This window comes from Stegostoma tigrinum, chromosome 9, assembly GCF_030684315.1.
Source record: "Stegostoma tigrinum isolate sSteTig4 chromosome 9, sSteTig4.hap1, whole genome shotgun sequence".
NCBI lineage: Eukaryota > Metazoa > Chordata > Chondrichthyes > Orectolobiformes > Stegostomatidae > Stegostoma > Stegostoma tigrinum.
Window position 1 is genome coordinate 17,652,288 of NC_081362.1, and position 24,142 is coordinate 17,676,429.

Below are 24,142 nucleotides of genomic sequence, written 5' to 3' on the forward strand. Positions count from 1 at the left end.
GTGGTGGATAGGTTGTTGAAGGGGATTCTGATGGACACGATCTACATGCATTTAGAAAGGAAAGGACTGAGTAGAGATAGTCAGCATGGCTTTGTGCATGGGAAATCATGTCTCTTAAGTTTGATCGAGATTTTTGAAGAGGTGACGATGAAGATAGATGAAGGCAGAGCAGCAGATGTTGTCTACGTGGACTTTAGCAAGGCTTTCAACAAGGTACTGCATGGCAGACTGGCTATTAAGGTTAGATCATATGGGAATCTGGGACAAGCTAGCCAAACAGATACAAAATTAGCTTGATGGTAGGAGACAGTGGATGGTGTTAAAGGATTATTCAGACTGAAGACCTGTGACCAGTGGTGTGCCACAAGGATCAGTGCAGGGTCCACTTTTGTCTGTCATTTATATAAACAATTTGGATGAGAATGTAGGGGTATAGTTATTAAGTTTGTGGTGACACCAAAGTTGGTGGTAAAATGGTCAGTGAAGAGGGTTATCTAAGAGAACAATGGGACCTTGATCAACTGTGCCAGTTGATTCAGATAAATGTGAGGTGTTGCGTTTTGGTAAGACAAACCAAAGCAGGATTTACACAGTTAATGGTAGGGCTCTAAAGAGTGTTATTAACTAGAGAGACCTAGGGGTGCAGGTGCATAGTTCCTTCAAAGTGGTGTCACAAGTAGTTAGGGTGGTGAAGACAGCATTTGGCATGCTTGTCTTCATTGGTTAGAGTACTGAATACGTGGGTTGGAATGTCATGTAATAAGCCATTGAGAAGGCCACATTGAGTAGTGTATAATTCTGGTCATTTTATTATCGAAATGCTATAATGAAATGAAAATGGTGCAAAAAAGGTTGACATGGATGTTACCCAAACTAGAAGATTTGAGTTATAAGGAGAAGCTGGATAGGCTGGGACTTCTTTCTATAGCGATGAGGAGGCTGTGGGGTGTTCTTATAGGGGTTTACAAAATCATGAGAGGCACAGATAAGATGAATTACCAAGATTTTTTTTTGAGTAAGGCAGTCCAAAACTAGACAGCACAGGTTTAAGCTGAGAGGGGAGAGATTTAAAAGGGACCTGAGGGACAATTTTTTTAAATACAGAGTGTGTATATGGAATGAACTGCCAAAGGAAGTGATAAAGGTGAGTGCAGTCACAACATTTAAAAGTCGTTTGGACATGGATAGGAAAGGCTTAGAGGGATAGGGGCCAAATACAGGCAAATGGGACTAGTTCAGTTTAGGAAATCTGGTCAGCATTAATGACTTGGGTTGGGGGATCTGCTTCCATGCTGTGTGACTCTAAGGCTGGAATTGAACCTGGGTCCCTGGCAGTGTGAAGTAGCAGTGCTAACCACTGTACCATGATACAGGTCACCCTGTATATTAATTTATTGCATTACATATGTTAAGAAACTGGATTTGGGTGCAAAGAGCCTACTTTCATGTTGAAAGGTAACAAAACTTAGGAACACAGTTTACAAGGATAGTAGAAAAGAATATCATGGAGGCAGTTATAGACTGGTGAAAGGAGCAGACACATAGCGAGTAAAGCCTAAGGCAAGGAATTACTGAATGTTTAATTCTGACTGGTAAAGTCCAAACAGGCTGATAAGCTGAAGGGAGTTTAAAGGGAATCCAGAATCAGAGAGACTTGGGAGTGTAGGAATGCAAGTCTTGATGGTGACAGCACAACTTAAAACAGCTGTTACTAAGTTGTACTGGCCCTTGGTTTTATGAACACAGAATAAAAACAAAAACATCAGTTAGGTACCAGTTGAAATGTAATGCCCAATTCTGAAGATTACACTTTAGGAAAGATGGCTTGGTGAACTGTAAAGTCAGCATCTTTTCAGTTTACCGTACATCTATGGACATACATAGGAAAAGGATACATTTAAAAAAAACCAACAATTGGGAAAGGGATTGCTGCACTTTTTGAAAGCAAGCTACGAATGTTTATTTTAAGTGCTGTTTATATTGTTGCTTGTTCAAGCAGTAAGGGCAGTAAGCAGTATGGACTGGCACGAAGAGAATGTCCACAAATTGAAATGAGGTCAGCAACCAGTAGGTGATTGGTCTGTAGAGTGGTGACCAGTTGTTGATGACAAAGGCATTCTGTCTGCCAACAAGCATGTGATCCCAGGTAACTGAACAGTTTATGGGTAACAGAAGCCTTGGACATTTGGACAAAGAGTCATGTTCTGCGGTAAGAAACACCTAAAGCCAGTTTATACTCCTTCATCATTTGTTTTATGCTGTTGCTATAATCAATAAGCCAGAGACTTTGTAAGCTTTGAACCAGATACTCTTTGCTTCCTGCAAGCAAGTGAAAGTACCTGGAGAAGAGAGGCTGAGGGGTGGCAAGCCAAAAGATCATCTCAGCAAACCCTGTGGGCAGGGACCATTACACCACCTTACCAATTTTTCCCTCTGCCCATAACACCAATATTTCTTTTGTGTCTGTCTACATGTGTATGTAGGGGGAGTTTTAACCAGTAGAACCAGTTCATAGTTGTTTAGCTGTAAATAGAATCTTTTTTATTTTAGGAAAAACAGCAATTCTTGTTTAGGGCAGAAAGAGGGTCTGTACTTTTTGTCAACTTGGGTAGAAACTGATACACAAATTGGAGAATGTTGCACGATTTCATAAAATCTAACTTCTGTGACGTATCTGGGAAAAATGGGGCTTGATTTTCATCATGCTACCCCAGTAAGCCAGGATGGAGAATGCAGAAGTGATTTCTAGAATGGTACCAGGATTAAAGACCTAGGTTATATGAACATAGAAGTTAAAATCAGGAGGACACCATTCAGCCCTTTGACCCTGCTTCATCATTCATCACAATCATGGCTCATTGACTGACCCTGCTTTTTCCCCATCATCTTTGATCCCATTCGTCCCATTTGCTATACCCAACTGCCTCTTGAATACATTCAATGGTTTGGCATCAACTACTTCCATAGGTTCACCACTCTTTAGATGAAGGTTCTGGACACACACCAATGGGAACATCCTCCCTGCATAAACTCTGTCCAGTCCTGTTAGAATTTTACAAGTATCTATCGGATCCCCTGTCATTCGTCTGAACTCCAGCAAAAACAATCCTAACCTAATCAATCTCTCCTCATACTTCAGTCCCGCCATCCCGGAATCAGCCTGGTAAACCTTTGCTGCAGTCCCTCAAAAGCAAGGGAATCCTTTCTCAGAAAAGGAGACTAAAAAACTGCACATAATATTCTAGGTGTGGCCTCACCAACGCCCTGTATAACTGCAACAACATCTTCCTGCTCCTGTACTTGAAACCTCTTGCAATGAAGGCCAACATTCCACTTGCCTTCTTTACCACTTGCATGCTTACTTCAGTGACTGATTCACAAAGATACCCAGGTCCTACTGCACACTCCCCTCTCCCAATTTACAGCCATTCAAGTGGTAATCTGTCTTCTTGTTTTTGTTTCAAAAGTGAATAATGTCATATTTATCCAAATTATACTGCATCTGCCATTGATTTGCCCACTCACCCACCCTGTCCAGATCGTGCTGAAAGATCTCTGCATCCTTGTCACAGTTCTCCCTCCCACCCAACTTGAGAATGGCATTAAACAGGAAACTTTGAGATGTTACATTCTGTTCCCTCATCCAAATCATTCATATATATTGTGAATAGCTGGGGTCCCAGCACTGATCCCTGTGGCACCCCACTAGTTACTGCCTGCCAATTTGAAAAAGACTCATTAACTCCTACTCTTTGTTTCCCATCCATCTCAATACACTGCCCCCCGCCCCCACCAATCCTATACACATTAATCTTGCATAATAGTCTCTTACGTGGGACTTCGTCAAACACTTTGAAAGTTCAAATATACCAGATCGACTGGCTCCCCCTTGTCAACTCTACTAGTTACATCTTCATAGAATCCCAACAGATTTCTCAAGCATGATTTCTCCTTGATAATTCCATGCTGACTCTGTCGAAGAGTGTCACAACTTTCTATATGCTCCGCTATAAAGTCCTTGATAATGGTTTCGAAAAATCCCCCCACTACTGATGTTAGGTCTATAATTTCTGAAGAAGGGTCTCAAACCTAAACGTCAACTTTCCTGCTCCTCTGATGTTGCTTGCCTGCTGTGTTCATCTAGCTTCACACCATGTTATCAGAGATAATGGGAACTGCAGATGCTGGAGATTCCAAGATAATAAAATGTGAGGCTGGATGAACACAGCAGGCCAAGCAGCATCTCAGGAGCACAAAAGCTGACGTTTCGGGCCTAGACCCTTCATCAGAGCTCTCTGATGAAGGGTCTAGGCCCGAAACGTCAGCTTTTGTGCTCCTGAGATGCTGCTTGGCCTGCTGTGTTCATCCAGCCTCACATTTTATTATCTCACACCATGTTATCTTAGGTCTATAGTTCCCTGTTTTCTCTCTACCTACCTTTTTGAATACTGGAGTGACAATAGCTATCCTCCAAACTGAACGGACTGTTCCAGAGTCTACAGAATCTTGGAAGACGACCAACAACACATCCACTATTTCGAAAGCTACTTCCTTAAGTACACTGGGATTTAGATTATCAGGCCCTAGGGATTTATCCACCTTCAATCCTATCAATTTTCTCAGCACTATTTCCCTACCAATATTGATCTCCCTCAATTCTTCCCTCTCACTAAGTTTTACATTCATCAACATTTCTGGTATCTGATTTGTGTCCTCTTTTGTGAAGACAGAACCAAAATATGTATTCAGTTGCTTAGCCACTTCTTTGTTTCCTATTCTCTCGTTTGTTTCTCTAGGGAACCTACATTTGTCTTCATCAGTCTCTTTCTCTTCAGGTACCCATAGAAACTCTTAGGGTCAGTCTTTTTGTTCCCTGCAAGATTACTTTTGCACTGTATTTTCCCCTTCTTAAATCAATCCCTAGGTCCTTCTTTGCTGAATTCTAAACTGCTCCCAATCCTCAGACATATTTTTCTTGGCCAATCTGTATGCCTCTTCCTTGAATTGGGTACTATTTTTAAGTTCTTCTTACCTTCTTAACCATTTTGCTTTTGTCCCAGATAGGAATAAACAGTTGTTTCAGTTTCCTCCATGCATTCCTTGAATGTTTGCCTTAACTTTATTAAGATTCAGCACTCTAGCCTAAGAATCAACTAGCTCACTCTCCATCTTGATAAAAAAATTCTATGATGTTATGGTCACTTATCCTCAAGGGGTCTCACAGACATAGATTGGCAATGATTCCCTTCTCATTACACAGTACTCAGTCTAAAATGGTCTGCTCTCTAGTTGGTTCCTCCACATATTGGTCAAGAAAACCATCCCAGGAATATACACTCCAGAAATTCTAAGGTATTGTGGCTAATTTGATTTGTCCAAACTACGTGCAGATTAAAATCACCAACGACCACCGATATTCCTTTATCATATGCATCTTCAATTTCCTGTTTAATGCCATTCTCAATATCACCATGCAATTTGGGCGTCTATATACGATTCCCACTGTTGTTTTTTTGACACTTGGTATTTCTCAACTTAACTCATTCAGACTCCACATCGTTAGAGCTAATATCCTTTCTCACTATTGTGAGGATTTCCTTTTTAACCAGCAATGCCAGTCCACTACCTTTTTCGTTTTTGCCTTTCCTTCCTAAATACTGAATACCCTAGGACATGGAGTTCCCATCCCTGGTCACCCTGTAGCCATTTCTCCACAATCCCAATCACAGTACCATTTACATCTATCTGCACAATTAGTTCATCCACTTGACTGCAAATGTTCCATACATTAAGGCATTAAGCTTGTCTTTTTAGCACTGTTTGTCTCACTCTTATTTTTCTCGATAGCTCTGTCTGAATTTTGTCCTTGGTTTCTCAGCCTATCACTTTTTTTTAATTCTTTTTTTCTATCTTTTGTTTTGGTCCCTGCTCCCTTCTTCTCTGACTTCTTGTATAGTTTCCCATCCCCTTGGCATATTCATTTAAACCTTCCCCAGCTGGTCTAGTAAACACACACCCTAGGACATCAGTCCCAGTCCTGCCCAGGTGTAACCTGTCCAATTTGTACAGGTCCCACCTCCCCCAGAACCAGTCCTAATGCCACAGGAATTTGAAACCCACACCCCACCCCCCTCCCCGACACCACCTTTTCAGCCATGTATTCATCCAATATATCCTGTCATTTCTACTCTGAACAGCACATGGCATCAGTGGTAATCCTGAGATCATTACCTTTGAGTCCGATTTCTTAACTTTCTTCCTAGCTCCCTGTATTCTGCCTTTAGGACCTCATCCCTTATTTTAACTATTTCATTTGTATCAATGTGTACCACCACCACTGGCTGTTCACCGTCCTGCTCCAGAATATCCTGTACCCGCTCCGTGACATGCTTGACCCAAGCACGAGGGAGGCAATACATTACTCTGCAGTCTTGTTTGCGGCCACAGAAATGCCTGTCTATTCCCCGTACAATCGAGTCCCCAATAGCTATTGCTCTGGCACACTTTTTACAGCAGAATAGTGGTGCAATGAGCTGGGCGGCTGCTGCTGCATTCCCCTCAACATATTCAAAGCAGCGCACGTTTTGCAGGGGAATGGCTACCGAACATTCCTGCACTACCTGCCTATCTCTCTTGCTCTGTCTGGTGGTCACCCATTTCCTTCCTGCCTGCAAAGTCTGAGCGTGTGGTGTGACCACCCCTCTTTATGTGCTATCCACAATACTCTCTGCCTCACTGATATTCTGCAGTGACCGTAGGCGCCACTCCAGCTCTGAAACTTGAACTTCCAGGAGCTGTGGCTGGAGACACTTCCTGCACACATGCTGACCTAGGGGACTGGAACTATTGGCACATGGAGCAAGAGGAGCAAACCAAAGTTTTGAGCTCTCCTGCCATGCTTTACTTCTTTAAATTTCACCTGGAATACATTAGATTAATTCAAATCGAATGGAAAGCTGGAGAAGAGAGGTTAAGTTGGAATTTGAATGAGGAATTTAATGACCTGGGATAGGTAGTAGGGGGAAAAACTGTTATCTGTTGGTAGAAGGGTTGCTATCTGGAAGGCATAAGGTTGATTGTCAGAAGAACCAGAGAAGACATTTGAGTTTTTTTTAAAACCATGTGGGTATTTTAATGATCTACAATATGCTGCCTTAAGGAGTGGTGAAAGAAAATCCAATAACTTTCAAGAGGAAATTAGATAACTAACAGTGTTTTGGGGAAGAACTGAGAGGTGCATCAAGTTTTGCAGCTATTTAAAAAGAACTGACAAGCATAATGGGACGAATGACCCATTTTGCACAGCATCAATTCCATTTTACACTGTATCATTTCACGATTCCAACTTTTCATAGGTTTGCTCCTGGATGAAAATCGGAAGCTGGCTCCTAGGACCTGGCTGATAAATTGGAGAACCTCTTGCAGGTCTGTGAATAGGCAAGTCAGTAGACCTTCTCATTGGCCTGCTCCTGGGACCTAGAGGAAATCCAAAGAACCTCTTGGATCTTTATTGTTGTAGAGATTGAAATAGTATTGGATCCTATATATATATATCACGGGGCCCAGATTTCAATACATTTTGAAGGCACCTGCGTGTTGTTGGTGGCCACCCCGATAAAGCCTTTACCACACTTCTTTTGTCGCGTTTCTGTGATACCGAGACAAATTAGCTCTAATCGTTTGCAAGAGAATTACTGTGTTATTTTAAAACCATTACATGTAGTCTGTTTTTGCGCTTGAATTCAAAATTCGTTCTTTTTTCGGAGAATTGTACTATTGCGTTGAATATGGGTGTGGTAACGGTAAATCACAAAACCAACCTGCAGACCAATGCGCTGAAGGAGATCCTGAACGTTTTGGGGTTTTGGGTGTTTGATGCCCCGTCTCCGTCTCTTTGGCCGTTTTGGTTTCTCCACTTCATTATTCACAATATCCACATAGATGAATTTGAATGTTCCAACCTTATTGTTCAACAGACCCATCCAGGTTCCTCCTGGTGGTTTGCTGATTATATCTATAATATCTCCCTTCTGGAAAAAGGTCAGAAACAGAAAGAGAAAATACAAAGCTCATAATAAAATCTGTGTATTTACAGAGTGCATTTATCTCGTGTCTTCATGAAATCAGGACATTTCAAAGTCACTGAAGTATTCTATGAAGTCTCCTCACAGTTGTAAGGCAGAAAATGGAAACAGAAAGGCACCACAAATGACCACACTGAGATAACTTGAACAGAGTATAACAAATAATCTGGGTATTCTGTGATGATCAGATGATGAACTAACATCTTGTAAGTCTCTTCACCATCCACAAGACTCAAGGGCATGGCATGATGGAACACTTGCTTGACTAATCAGTATTTAATAGGCTTAACGCTGTTGAGGGCAGAGCGCTTCACCTGATCATTGCCCATCAACTCTACAATGCTAATATCTACCATTGGAAGCTGCAGTTACAGTATGCATTACATGTGGGATATTTGGCTTTGTGAATTGGGGCAGTGAATACAAAAACAAGGTGGCACATCGAAAAATTTACAAATTTCTGCTTAGGCATCCGGTGAAGTTTTGTATACAGTTCTGGGTAATACTCTTTGGGTGTTCATCAAGTCTCTGGAGAGTATGCAGAGGTCAACTGGAACAAGAGAGTTCAATTATGTGAACAGATGGGATGTTCATCCCACAGCAGGACAGATGAATGCGTGGCTGAGGAGCTAGTGCAAGAGGCAGGAATTTAGACCTTCGGATCACTGGGATCTCTTCTGGGGCAGAAATGATGTAACATGAGGGACATGATGGCACTTGAACTGGAGGGGGGCCCAATATCCTAGTGGGGAGATTTGCTAGAGTTATTCAGAAGGGTTTAAACTAGTCTGGCAAGGAGGTGGGTCCCTCATTAGTAGTGAAACAAGAGAGAAGATTGACGCTGGTACAGGAGTTAAAGACAGCAAGTAAAACAGACAAGGTGGGCGACAGCACAACAGACAACGAGGGAAGAATGATGAATTAAAATGCATTGATTTCAATGCAAGAGGGCTGACAGGTAAGAAAGATGAACTCACGGCCTGGATGGGAACACGGACAGGGATATCATAGCTATGGGAGGGACAGGACTGGCAGTTCAATGTCCTGCGGTCTAAATGGTGTCGGTAAGATAGAAGGGGTGGCAAGACAGGGGGCGGAGTGGCATTTTTGATTGGGGAAAACATCACAGCAGTATTTAGAGGGGATATTCCTGGGGTATTATCCAGTGAAGCTATATGGGTGGAATGGAGGAATAAGGGGATAATCACTTCGATGGGACTGTACTAGAGGCCCCCAGTAGACAGTGCGATATTAAGTAGCAAATATGTTGGGAAATCGCAGATAGCTCTAAGAACAAAACGGTTGTAATAGTAGGGAATTTTACCTTTCCAAGCATGGAGTAAGACTGCTACAGTGTTAAGGAATTAGATGGTGAGGAAATTGTTAAGTGCATCCAAGAAAACTCTGAAACAATTTCGAGGGTCCTACTACAGAAAGGGGTAAAACCTGCCCTCCTCTTGGTAAATAGGCAGGGCAAGTAACTGAGGGGTTGGTGGGGGAGCACTTTGGGATCAGTGACCATAGGTCTATTAATTTTAAAGTAGTCATGGAAAATGATAGGCCTGGTCCACATGTTAAAGTTCTAAATTGGACTAAGGCCAGCATGTTCCTGTTAGTGTGAGGGCAAGGCTGGCAGGAGTAGGGAACTATGGATGACTGGAGATAGAGAGGCTCTGGTCAGGAAAAAAAAGGAAGCATTTGTCAAGTATAGACAGTTAGGATCAAGTGAATCCCTTGAGGAGAATGGCAGGTGGGGTGTGTATAGGAGTAAATTTAAGAGGAAAATTGGGAGGTCAAAAAGGGCAATGAAGTCACTTAAATTAAGCATTGGTATTCCTGTGATTGATTCACTCTAAATTTAGTCATAAATTAACACTATGTAAAAGAGGCATTCCAACCTGTCCCACCTCACTTTCCTCCTCAGTTACTAGAAATGGGATATCTTCAAGGGAGTCCAAATTAAATTGTGCCTATTTTTTGCACTGGGCCAAGTCCCTGTCCATAGGATAATCAGAGAGACACTGTTGCAAAGATAAAAAGCTCTAAAACGGAGCCTTCTTTCATTTTTGGGCAATTGTATCTGAAATTAACAGATTATAGACCCGCTACTGAAAACAACAAATGCTGGTGATCTCAGCGGGTCAGACAGCATCTATGGAGGAACAGCAAGCTAATGCTTCAAATCTAGATGACTCCTCATCAGGGCTGACGTGAAGTGTGGAGGGAGGCAGCATTTACGCTATAGTGGGGTGGGGGGGGGTGGTGTGATGTATGGCAGTGGTAGGTGTAGAGTTCTGGTGCAGAAGTGATGTTGATAGCTCAGATTAAGTGATTGGAATATGAGAAAGGCACAACAATGGTGTGTCTAACTGCCAGACTTGGAAGAGAAGACAGTCTCACGAGGCTGGGGGGAGTGGATCAAGTAAAGCTAAAAGAGAGAGAAGGAACAGGAGTAGGTTCACAATTTGAAGGTAGTGAACTCAATATGAAGTCCAAAAGGCTGTAAAGTGCCTAGCCTGAAGATTAAAAAAAGATGGGTCTAACCTGAACTGGAAAGAGATCAACATCTTAGCAGCGAGATACGCTCATTCCTAAGGCAGTCTTTATACCGATAGACAGAGCGAATGGCGGAATTCTAAATAGCTGCGCAAATGGAAGGGTTGATGGGGAAGGTTCTGAATGTGAGTGCAGCAAGTCAATTGGAAAAGAAAGATGAGAGAGTTGGAGTACACAGTAACTCTGAAGAACTAAATTGCACTTATTTCAATGCAAGGGGTCTTAGAATTCAGGCTGATGAACTCAGAGCATGTTTAATGAGAACATGTGTAGTGGGAACTGCCAATGCTGGAGAATCTGAGATAACAAGGTGTACACAGCTGGATGAGCACAGCAGGCCAAGCAGCATCAGAGGAGCAGGAAAGCTGATGTTTCAGTCCTGGACCTTTCTTCAGAAGGGTCTAGACCCGAAATGTCAGCTTTCCTGCTCCTCTGATATTGCTTGGCCTGCTGTGTTTATCCAGTTCTATACCCTGTTATTTCTTATTTAAGACATGGGATTGGGATGATATAGCTATTACAGAAACTTGGCTGAGAAATGGACGAAAAACTGGCAGCTCAATGTTCGGGTTTTAGATATTATAGGAAGGAAAGGAAAGAAATCAAGAAAAGAATGGGGAGTGCAGATTTTGATTAAGGAATACAAAACTGCTGTGACTATGGAAGATATTTCTCAAAAATTGTCCCGTGAAAATATACGGATAGAAATTCCAAGTAAGAAAGGAAAGATCACTTGGATGGGATTGTACTATTGGCCGTCTGTAGTAAGAGAGAAATCGAGAAACAAATATGTAGGGAGATCTCAGATATATGTAAGCGTAATAAGGTTGTAATAAAGGGGGGATTTTAATTTTCCAAACATTAGCTGGGGCTACCATTGTGTTAAAGGTTTGGATTGTGAACAATGTCAAATATGTTCAAGAAAATTTTCTTTATCAATACGTGCATACTTGTAGAAAAGAGCAAAACTAGAATTTCTTTTGGGCAATAAGGCTGGGTAGATGACTGAAGTAAAAATGGGAGAACACTTTGGGTCTAGCGATCATATACTCTGATAGTTTCAAAATGGTTACAGAAAAGGATAAGCCTTCAGTGAAGGTAAAAGTTTTTAATTGGAGTAAGGCAAATTTTAATGGTATGAGACAAGAACTTTCAAAAGTTGATTGGAGTAGCCTGCTCGCAGGTAAAAGGACATCTGACCAGAGGGAGGCAGTATGAGGACAAGAGCTCAGAGGCATTTTGTTCCTCAGAGTGAAAGGTAAGGCTGGTAAGAATAAAGGGACAATGGATGAATAAAGATATTGAGGTTCTCATCATGAATAAAAATAAATCTCATTTTAGATACAGACAACTTGGTTCAATTGAACAAAAACAGAACTTGCTGGAACAGCTCAGCAGGTCTGGCAGCATCTGAGAAGAAAAAAAATCAGAGTTAATGTTTCGGGTCCAGAGAGCCTTCCTCAGTTTTGATTTTAAAGTTAACTTTGATTTTTTCTTCAGATGCTGCCAGACCTGCTGAGCTTTTCCAGAACCTTCTGTTTTTGTTCCTGATATACAGCATTCGCTGTTCTTTAGGTTTTTATTTGGTTCAATTGGATCTCTTAATCAATATGAAGGGTGTACGGGTATTCTTAACAAAAATCAGGAAGGTAAACGGGGATCTGAGATAGCTTTGGTAGATAAAGTTAAGGATAACCCAAAGAGATTCTACAAATACATTAAGAGCAAGAGGGTAACTACAGAGTGTGTTGGGCCTATTAAAGATCAAGGAGGTCGTCTTTGTCATGAACCCCAGGAGATGGGACCAACACTAAATGAATATTTTGCATCAGTTTTTACTGTAGAGAAAGAAATGAAGTCTAGAGAATGCAGGGAAATAAACTTTGAAATTTTAAAAATAGTTTACATTGCAGAAGGAGTGGTTCGGGAGCTCTTAGAGAATATAAAGATGGATAAATCTCCAGGACCTGACCTAACATATCCCAGAACGTTGTGGAAAGTGAGGGAGGAAATTACTAGACCCCTTGCAGAGATATTTGCATCATCTATAACTATGGATGAGGTACCCGATTACTGAAGGGTGGTTAAAGCTGTACCTTTGTTTAATAAAGGTTGTCAGGAGAAGCTGGGTAATTATAGACCTGTGAGCCTGACTTTGGTTATGGGTAAATTGTTGCAGGTGATTATAAAAGATTATGGACATTTAGAGGGGCAATAATTGATTAGGGATAGTCAGCATGGTTTTGTGCAAGGAAAATCATGTCTCTCAAAACTTGATTGAGTTTTTTGAGGAAGTAACCAAAAAGGTTGATGGTGGCAGAACAGTAGATGTTGTTTATTTGGATTTCAGCAGAGCCTTTGACAAAGTTCTACATGGTAGACTAATTAGTAAAGTTAGGTCACATGGGATTCAAAGTGAGCTTGCTAACTAGATACATAATTGGCTTAATGGCAGGAGACAGAGAGCAATGGTGCAGAGCTGCTTTCAGACTGGAGGTCTGAGACCAGCAGCGTTCCAAGGGATTGGTTCTGGGTCCTCTTTTATTTGTCATTTATATAAACGATTTGGATGAGAATATATAGGGCCTGGTTAGTAAGTTTGCGGATGACACAAAAATTGATGACATAGTAGACAGTGAATAAGGTTTTCTGAGATCACAAAGGAATCCTGTTCAAATGGCAGATGGAGTTCATTCTGGATAAGAGCGATGTATTGCATTTTGGTACAACAAACAAGGGTAGCACTTATACAATTAATGGTAGGGCCTTGAATAGCGTTATAGAACAGAGACACCTGGGGGCGCAGGTACATAATTCTTTGAAGTTTGCGTCACATATAGACAGAGCGGTTAAAAAGGCATTTGGCAAACTTGCCTTCATTGCTCATTCCTTTGAGTAGGAATTGGGACGTTAAGTTGAGGTTGTACAGGATATTAGTGAGGCCTCTTCTGGAATACTGCATCCAGCTCCGGTCACCCAGTTATAGGAAGGATATTGTCAAACTGGAGAGGGTTCAAAAGAGATTTACCAGGAGGTAGCCAGGTGTGGAAGGTGAGTTATAAAGAAAGGCTGGATAGACTGGGACTTCTTTCATTGGAACGTATGAGGTTGAGAGGCAACTTGATAGAAGTTTATAAAATAATGAGATATGTAAAAAGAGTTGTCTTTTCCCTGGAATGGGAAATTTCAAGATAAGGGGCACATTTTTAAGGTGAGAGGAGAGAGATTTAAAAAAAATGAGGCAAATTTTTTACACAGAGGGTGGTTTGCGTCTGGAATGAACTTCCTGAAGAAGTGGTAGACACAGGTGCAATTACAAAGGTTAAAAGATATTTAGATGGAGACATGAACAGGAAAGCTTTGTAGGGATATGGGTCAGGAGCAGGCAGGTGGGATTACATTCAGCATGGACTGGTTGGACTGAAGGCTCTGCTTCAGTGCTGAATGACTGTATGACTCTATGAGATGTTGTTCCTTCAGTTTGTGCTGTGATTCACTGCATCATGCAAGTACAGATAAGTGGGCACGCAAGCAGGATGCTGTGTTGAAATGATCGACTATGGGAAGGTCAGGGTCATGCTTGTGCCCAGACTGGAGGTGTTCTGGAAAGTGGTCACCCAGTCTGCATTTGGTTTCTCCAATGTAGAGTAGGCCACATTGGATGCAGTGAATACAATACACAAGATTGGAGGTGGTACATGTGAAATGCATCTTCACCTGGAAAGGCCCCTGGATGATGAGCAGAGAGGTGGTAAAGGAGCAGGTGTTGCACCTTCTGTGGTTACATGGGAAGGTGCCATGGGGTGCAGGGTGGTGATACCGGTCATGGAATGAACCAGGATGTCCTGGATGGAACAATCCCTGTGAAATACACACAGGCTGTTGGTGACGGTAAGGAGGGCAGTTTGTTATTGTGAGGTGATGATGTGTTTGGTGGTGGCGTTCTGCAGGAGGTGTCTGAATGGCGGAGAATGATTCTTGGAATGTAGAGGCTGGTAAGAAGAAAAGTAAGGACAAGGACAAGGGCAACCCAATTGCACTGAGTGATGGGCAGGAGCAAAGGCGGAAGCATGGGTGATAGGTTGGATGGCACTGAAGGCCCTGTCAACCAATGTGGACAGGAGACTGCAATTAGGGAAGCAGCAAGCCATGTCAGTAGTGCTGTTTTGGAAGGTGGCATCATCCAATCAGATGTGACGTAGGCAAAGCAAGTGGAAGAGTGGCTGTTGGAACCATTATCTCTAATAACAGGGGCAATGATGGGCTTAGGTACAGCAGAGAATATTGTTCAATGTTAGTTACAGCATTAAAAGTAGCAAGCACAATTAATAGGGAAGTAAGACTACAAATTACTTAAAGTCAACATCAGTTAGTAAATTGGACAGAAGGATGCCAGGTGAGATTTTAACACAGAGCTATATCAAATGATTCATTTCAGAAGGAAGAATGTGAGGGAGTACCACACTAGATGGTAAACCATTAAAAGGAGTAGAGGAGTAGATAGACTTAGGGGCTCACAGAAACAGTTCTTTTAAAGTGGGTGGATATTGATAAGTTGGAGATCAAATTTGTGAAGTACTTTGGAAGATGTAAGTAGAGAGAAACAATTTCCGAAGTGATTGAGTAAGGAATCCACTATGCAGAAAGAGAATTCATAATAGCTTCATGAACAAAACTTTGCTCAGAAAAACATACAAAGGCATGCTAAAATGCAAAGGGAATGAAATTAATTAGGATAGCTCAGGGAGCCAACACCAACAGTTGCGATGGGTTAACTGACAGCTTCTGTGCTGTGAATTTCCATGATTCTGTATATTTAACAGAGGAGATTACAATATGGTGACAAGACTTCAATGTGGTAAAATGTGCAAAATTATCCCAATCTGGTTACAGACAGTTGGACAGCAGATACACTTGATTCAGGAGGCAGGTAAATCTCTCCATTCCTTCTAGAAATGTAAAAGCAAAAGTGAAAATAAATTCAAAGTACCTTAAGTTTCAATGAATCTGTATCGTACGGACTTGGAATAAAATCAGTGTGGACCTGAGCTCGGCCACAAAACGGTCCCTGATAGGCGGACTCTTCATCCTCACCATCTTCTGATTTCACACTCTCTCTATTACTGGCTGATGAATCTGTGGTACTCACTGTCTGACCACCTGAAAAATAGAGGAGGGAGTGCTTAGAGTTATTATAATTCACATTCTCCAAAGTAAGGTCCGATTCTCCTCCCTCCTGTGCTTAAATTTTTTTCTCCTCCTTGTTTCATGGCGAGTATATGGATTTCAGCAAGGTGTTCGAGTATATGGATTTCAGCAAGATGTTCGAGTATATGGATTTCAGCAAGGCGTTCGATAAGGTTCCCCACAGTAGGCTCTTGTACAAAATGCGGAGGAATGGAATTGTGGGAGATATAGCAGTTTGGATCGGAAATTGGCTTGCTGAAAGAAGAGAGGGTGGTAGTTGATGGGAAATGTTCATCCTGGAGACCAGTTACGAGTGGTGTACCGCAAGGGTCGGTGTTGGGTCCACTGCTGTTTGTCATTTTTATAAATGACCTGGATGAGGGTGTAGAAGGATGGGTTAGTAAATTTACAGACGACACTAAGGTCGGTGGAGTTGTGGACAGTGACGAAAGATGCTGTAGGTTGCAGAGAGACATAGATAAGCTGCAGAGCTGGGCTGAGAGGTGGCAAATGGAGTTTAATGCGGACAAGTGTGAGGTGATGCACTTTGGTAGGAGTAACCGGAAGGCAAAGTACTGGGCTAATGGTAAGATTCTTAGTAGTGTAGATGAGCAGAGAGATCTCGGTGTCCATCTACACAGTTCCTTGAAAGTTGCCACCCAGGTTGACAGGGCTGTTAAGAAGGCATACAGTGTTTTAGCTTTTATTAATAAAGGGATCGAGTTCCGGAACCAAGAGGTTATGCTGCAGCTGTACAAAACTCTGGTGCGGCCGCACTTGGAGTATTGTGTACAGTTCTGGTCACCGCATTATAAGAAGGATGTGGAAGCTTTGGAAAGGGTGCAGAGGAGATTTACAAGGATGTTGCCTGGTATGGAGGGAAGGTCTTATGAGGAAAGGCTGTGGGACTTGAGGCTGTTTTCATGAGAGAAGAAGGTTAAGAGGTGACTTATTAGAGACATATAAAATAATCAGAGGGTTAGATAGTGTGGATAGGGAGAGTCTTTTTCCTAGGATGGTGACGGTGAGCACGAGGGGGCATAGCTTTAAATTGAGGGGTGAAAGATATAGGATAGATGTCAGAGGTAGTTTCTTTACTCAGAGATTAGTAAGGGAATGGAACGCTTTGCCTGCAACGGTAGTAGATTCGCCAACTTTAGGTACATTTAAGTCGTCATTGGATAAGCATATGGACATACATGGAATAGTGTAGGTTAGATGGGCTTCAGATCGGTATGACAGGTCGGCACAACATCGAGGGCCAAAGGGCCTGTACTGTGCTGTAATGTTCTATGCTCTAAGTATTATTAGGAAATGTAACTTCTAATGGGTCTGTGGGAGATACGGGTTTCAAGTTACATGTAACGTCCAATACATCCTTCGAAGCTTTAGCTAGTAACATGACTCTTTTTGTTCTTTGCAAAAGAATTGGCTTGGTTATTAAGATTTTAAAAAAATACTTGAAGGATAAGTAGTTCTCCTCAGCACATGTGGGAACCATAGTGATCCAGGTGAAGAAAGAAAGAAAACAAGGCAGATTTCAGCAGGAGAACCCAGAAAAACGGTACAACTGTGGCGAGTGTAGGAGTTATGTAACAGCATGAAACTTGGCCGTCTGTCTCCTTTTCTCTGAAATGAAGAATTCTAAACTGACTCCTGCGAGTTGAAATCTGAATGCCGAATTGGAGGTACATTTCACCCACATCCCTTAAAGTTTCTGGGAAGAACATCTCAGTGGCAGGTTTTTGAGGACTTTAACTGTGTTCCTGTTTCTTACCTCAACTTTAAGGCCTTAGCTTCAGGCCGAGAAAGCAGGGCATGCGGATGTCTAGTGCTAGAAAATCATAAACTCACTGTACTAGAGTCTAGACAGGAAAACCAGGGTCTATTCATATATTTTAATGATTCTCATTTTAAGTCAGAGTATAGCCATGTAGCAGTGATAATGGTCTAGGCCCGAAACATCAGCTTTTGTGCTCCTGAGATGCTGCTTGGCCTGTTGTGTTCATCCAGCTTCACACATTGTTATAGAGCAATGTAGCGGCATGTTTCTCTTCTTGTTTATGAACAGTGAAACTTTAAGATTTAGACACATGCTGAAAATCAGGTTGTCAAGTCTGGTTGGGATTTCTGGAGATTTAATCACATGACTTCTCATTTCTAATCATCCTACTCCCTCTCCTACATTCATGTCAGTAATCCATCATCGTGATATTGCATCTTTCAAGGTCTAATTGAAAAGCAAAGACTCTTTCTATCCAATAGTATTAATGTTAACACAACCTATGTTATAAATTTCCAAGCTATGAGTATTAAATGTTCCTATGACTGTTCTCCCTGATTTTTTCTAACAGCATCCTAAAGAACACTTTCCACTTTACGAATACTCCAAGACCACCGGAGCCAACCAAGCTGAGTGATGAAAGTGACTTACTCATTGAACTCTGCCCGCTCAAGGAGCTCCGCAGACTCTCCACTGAGCCACCACCAGTTAGCTTGGGTCTGTCTGGTTGGACAGACTTATCTGTTGGATCTGCAGTCTGAACAGTGGACACCACTCCTTCGGAAGGAAACTGGGGATAAAGGGAACACATTGGTTGAACATTATCAAGTCTCTTCTATCTTTTTGTTCTATTCTGAACACCCCAACCCTAGATAATGTAATTTGACGTCAGAGTGCCCTCCAAAAGGCTAAAAATAATGGAGATTTGAAGAGTCTTAGTGGTCCAGGTATACAGGTCATTTAAAAGCCACAGATAAGTATAGAAAATAAGTTAACAACCTAATGGAATATTTACGTTTAATATCAAAGGAACAAGAATGCAATGGGATAGAAGTCATGCAACAGCTAAATAAAGCCCAGGTTAGACTACATCGTGAGCTATCTATTCAATTCAGAGCAGTATACTTTAGGAAAGATATAATTAGCTTTGGAATGAATGCAGCTAACGTCATTCTGGGACTTTGTATTGACCAGAAACTGAACTGAACATGTTATATAAATATAGAGGCTACAACAGCAGGTCAGAAACAAGGAACCCTGCAGTGAGTAACTCACCTTGTGACTCCCCAAAGCCTATTCACCATCTATAAGGCACTTGTGAGGAGTGTGATGGAATATTCCCCACTGGCCTGCATGGTTTCAGTTCCAACAACATTCAAGAAGTTTGACACCAAGTTGGACAAAAAGCCTACTTGATTGGCACAACCATAAACATCCACTTCCGCCTCAGTAGCAGCAGTGTTTACTACAAGTTGCACTGCAGATATTCAAAGATCCTTAGACAGCACCTTCCACAACCATGACACTACCATCCAGAAGTTTAAAGACAGCAGACCATGGAAACACCACCATCTACAAGTTCCCCTCCAAGCCTCTCATCTTCTTGACTTGGAAATATATGACTGATCCTTCACTGTTACTGGGTCAAAAATCCCTGTAGCTCTCTCCCTAATGGCATTGTTGATCTATGGTAGATCAACAACAATGGTTCAACAAGGTAGCTCACCAATACCTTCTCAAGGAGGACCAGGGATAAGTAATAAAGGTTGGTCCAGCCAACAAAGCCCATGTCCCGCAAGTGAATAAAAATAAACAATTTTATGAAAACTGCAGCTATTCCTTTCAAGAAAACAATGTTATTAAAACTTCCATGCACAAAAGATTATGGAAATCTGGAGCAGACTTCCACAAAGGTTACTGCATTCTAAATTAAGTCTTAATTTTAAATCTGAGATTGCTCAATTTTTATTGAGCGATATGGGTCAGTGAAATTAGATTACAGATCAACCATGACCAAATTAGATGGCAAATTAGACAAAAGTGTCAAACTATTCTTCTACTTCTATGTTTACAGTGTGGAGGAGAAAAATGCCATAAGGCCCTCCATATGGAGACATGAGGGAAAAACAGATGTTGACTGGGGAAGGAGAGATAATTAGGAGAAGTGACCAAAAAGCTTGGTCAAAGAGAGGTTTTGGAGAAAGGTCTTAAAGGGAGATGGAGGAAGGTACGGATTACTTACCTGGGGAGGTGTAGTACCACTGTACGTCTTCGTAATCTTTCTCCTCACCGTCTCTTTCACCGATTTGACCTTCCTGCTCAGTGATTTCCGTGAATTTGTGGGGGATTTTGCTGTGTTCACTTTCTCATTACTCATCCCTTCTTTACCAATGTACTGGTGGATAGAATAGAACATCATCACTTCATAAATGGAACTCAGTAGACATTTCATATTTCTCCAAACTATGATATTCTGTATGGATTAAAATCTTTATTTCCAGAAAACTCTGAACAGCGAGTTTGAGTTAGCACGTTAGGACAATGTCATGTTGCCCAGTCCCACACTTCAGAAGCAGCCAACTTGCATATTTATTGCGACCACTTCCAATTTTTGTAGCATACCTTAAGCACATTGATATGTAACACAGAAACATAGCAGTCATTTTACTGCACTAGTAATCCTGAGATTTTGATTCATAATCCAGCAAATGAGAGTGCAAATCCCACTGTGACAATTTGAGAATTTGAATTCAGTTTTAAAAGTCTGATCATAAAAAGCTAGCATCAGCAAAAGTAATTGTGAAGCTGTGCAACTGTTGTAAAAATCCGACTGGTTCACTAATATTCTTTGGCAGAAAGAAACCTATCCCTTTATGAGTCCCGTCCTGCATCAATATGGTAGAATCTTAACAGCCCAGCAAGCTCTTTAGCAAACTTCTCCTTGCATTTTATAAAGCATAATGACCTCAAATAACCAAGGATAAAGTACGACTGGTGTTGTGACAGAGATATTTAGCAGCCAACTGGGGCACAGCAAGATCCTACTTGCAGCCATCATGGAACAACTGGAAGCATGCACAGGAACCATCTCTCAGCAATTTGAATGTTGTTTGTGGGACCTTGTTGTGTCTCTTGCCAATTGTTGGCTATAGGAGCCTCAATACTGGAGCCACTTCAAGATGAAAGAGAAAAGAAATCCAGTGTATAAAGTGACGCACCTAGGCCACTGCAATCGAGTGCAACGTGCTTAGAATATGAAATTCACAGTCACTGAAGTTATGGGTATCAAAACAAAAAGACTCAGCTCTTAGCCATTCGAGAGTGAAAAGCGGCAAGGAGACACCTCATTATTGGATCATGGAGGGGTTAACAATTCCTATGAAAACACCACTGTATTGACATCGATTCATCACCCTGAGGCTTCCAAGTGCTGCGTCATCCAGCCACCCCACCTAAACACAGCACACAGAATAACTGGTTAACCATTTCAGTGAAGGATCAGGATTTGAATATGGAGAAAATCAGGACTCACTTGGCTGCACTTAATTTCATTTCTGCTCTCCACCTTTGCATACATTATTGAATACCGGCTGTTGCTTCATAGATTTTACCTACCCTTGCATGGAGTTACTCAACCAAATTTTCATATCTCATTTGAACAAACTGGTCTCTGCCAATAATTATGTTCTTCGCATACCTCCTATCAATGTGTGTGTTTTGCCTTCTTGTTTGGTTAGTTCCCCTTAATTGCATCAACGCTGTTCAGCTTAACTGCAGACAAATTCCACAACCTCACCATGCTCTCAGTAAAGAAGCTTTTGAATTTCACCAAAATTGACAACTCTGAAACGTTAATTCTACTTCTCTTTTCTTAAAGGCTGCTAGAACTGCAGTGTTTCCAGCAGTTCTTACATTTATGTCAGATTTGCACAAGCTTTGGCAATTCATCTTAAATCTAAATTACTGTGTTTTGGCAACTTTTTCAAAGAGCTATCACAAACATATTGGTTTAAGTGGCCTCCTTCAAAAATGTATCTCTAAGGTTAATCAATGTTGTCCCTCATTTGCCACAAAATGACACTTACCCCATGATCCCGAGCAGCAAGTCCCTTACCCACCTCACTGTCAGTCAGTGAGCGGGATATCTTGTGCAACTTGTCTTCTCCGTATTCCGAGTCAGAGGATGTTTTTCCAGATTTCTTCGGAACCCTGGTGATGCAGTGTTCAGCAGTTGTGTTAAAAGGTTTGACGAACCTCTTCCCCATCCGGCCTTCCAGACTGCTGGAAGATGGGGATCGGCAAACAGCCATCAAGGGTGCAGGATCTTCCACAGACTGTCTCTGTAATGTTTTGTTTGAGTACAGCTGCTTTCTGACGGCCTTCGACCCCATGTAATTCACTGATCTTTCATCGTGTATCGGGTCCAACTGTTTGTCGCATGTCCCATCACAAGTGTTTTCTGAGGTAGAAGGGAAGGCAGACAAGAAACTGACTACTCACTTCAAATGAATTATTTTAATATTCTACAGTATTATCCAAGGACATGCAAGTTGAGTCAGAGATTTTATGCAACAGCTTCACTTTCATTGCACTCACAGATAATAAGCATTGCCAGTATAGATTTGACCTTTTACCTTTTACAAACAAAACTTGCGAAACAATTTGGAGAGAATAGTTAAGGCAGTTCTTCGTTATCTTATTAAAAAAATTTTCTTTCTGCATAGCACTCTCAGTTGTCTGAACATGTCAGGGTGGGAACCTGCGTTACCTGCTTTTCACCAAATGGAATGTTGTGCGGTAGGTTTCTACTTGCTGAATTTTTGCACATGAATATGATTTAATTTAAGTTCTAACTAAAGGCCAATATTCGGAAACTCTGCCTCTATTTCTGCTGCCAGAATGACAGAGTGTTTACAGTATTTTTAAACTGTGGCTCACTTAAGTCTCTAGCCCCTCCAAGATCTTACCTCCAGTGAAGAATTTATAGCTACTGTAGGAGAGTCAGGTTGTTTGCTGAAGGAGATGCAACAAGCAGCTGTCTAAATTTCTAGCACAAGAGTCAGCTACTTATTCAGGAAGTGAGGCTTGCCTTGTTTGGCATTGAAAAGGACCCTATCTGACAAAAACATGCAGATGGAAGGAGGTTCTCTGGTGAAGATAGTGAGAAACCTGCCACTCTAGATCATCTGCTTGTTTAAATTCACATTGTAGGACCAACATTTAGTGTATACATTATCAACACTATCAGCTTTTCTGGTGATGACAATGCTTAAAAAATAACAATTACAGGCAACATTTACATACACTAAATTGTAATAATGAGGTAATGGCAGAAAGGGTAACATCATAGATAACAACAGAATACAGTGCAGATTTGAAAAGTTCGACTACATTAGAAACATTTCAACCTTGGGCTGTTTAAGGAGTTTCATACACTGATTATGCAATTAAGTATGTAAAACAAATGCTCCCCCCAGATGCTCCACTATCTGTGGCCACATTCAAAATGTCAAAACACTGAGTCTCTTTCAGGCTTCACAAACAGGACTACTCTGCAACAGACCGCCCGCTCATTTTATCTTTAAGTGTTATTCTTGACTTAGCGGTAGTGCTCACACCAGAGACAGAAGATTGGTGAGTTCAAGTTCCACTCCTGTAACTGAAGCAGATTATCTAGGCTGATACCTCAATGCACCAGTCAGGGCTTGCTGTGTTAAGTGGTGCCATCTTTTGCCTATGATGTTAAACAGAGGAGCTGTCTGTCCTCTCAGCAGGACACTAGCGATCCCAAAGCATAATACTTAAGTGTAGCAAGGGACCCTTCTCTGGCATTCTGAACAGTTTAATCCTTCAAACAACATCACTAGAAGAGACCATCTGGTCACCTATCTCATTGCACTCAAGTTATCATAAACGACAAACAGCTCCTGCTATTCTTGTATTAAATATTTGACAACACTTGCAAAATACTTAATTGGCTTTGAAGAACTTTGGAACATACTGAGGTAAAGAAAAGCATCGGATAAGTCAGATAGTCATTTTTTAAAAAAAAGTTAAAGCTCAGCAATTTTCTAAAGCAACATCTGTAAACTGTAAAGGTGAATTCTGTTCTGTATTCAATTTGGGTGCTGCCCCTTTAAGACAGCTGGCCACGTGACTTAAAAGGGCAGAGCCTGTGCTCAGTGTTGAACCAACTGTGGTGGTGCGAGCACTGTTAATAAAGTGTTCCTGTTCAGATTTACAATTTGTCTACCTGGTCTGGAATTCCTTGTTGCAAAAGAACCACCAATATAACAAGTTCTAAAGCAAGTTTCCAACTAAATCTCAACGCACAATGCAAGTCCAATTATTCATAAATGTGGAGGTGGCGGGGAAGACTGCATGTGTTCAAAGATATTTCATATATGCTATAGGGTAATGGAAATGATTCCATGTGTAAATCCAAAGGGAGCAGGTTGTTGAGTCAGCATCACAACACTACAGACTTACAAAGAAATAATGCTTTGTTTAAACTTGTTCCTGAATACAATTG

At 41.5% G+C, this 24,142-nt stretch overlaps 1 protein-coding gene across 12 annotated transcripts in view; it reads right to left on the reverse strand.

Annotated features, from left to right (window-relative positions):
- sash1a (SAM and SH3 domain containing 1a) overlaps positions 1-24,142 on the reverse strand; it is a 125,553-nt gene that overhangs the window by 20,137 nt on the left and 81,274 nt on the right. For all 12 annotated transcript variants that reach the window (XM_048535887.2, XM_048535885.2, XM_048535886.2 and 9 more), the window contains 5 exons: positions 21,696-22,069; positions 19,853-20,005; positions 18,262-18,400; positions 15,631-15,800; positions 7,821-8,030 (listed from right to left, as the gene is read on the reverse strand). In XM_048535887.2, the coding sequence (XP_048391844.2) occupies positions 7,821-8,030; positions 15,631-15,800; positions 18,262-18,400; positions 19,853-20,005; positions 21,696-22,069 (1,046 nt within the window). The remainder of the gene's footprint in view (positions 1-7,820; positions 8,031-15,630; positions 15,801-18,261; positions 18,401-19,852; positions 20,006-21,695; positions 22,070-24,142) is intronic.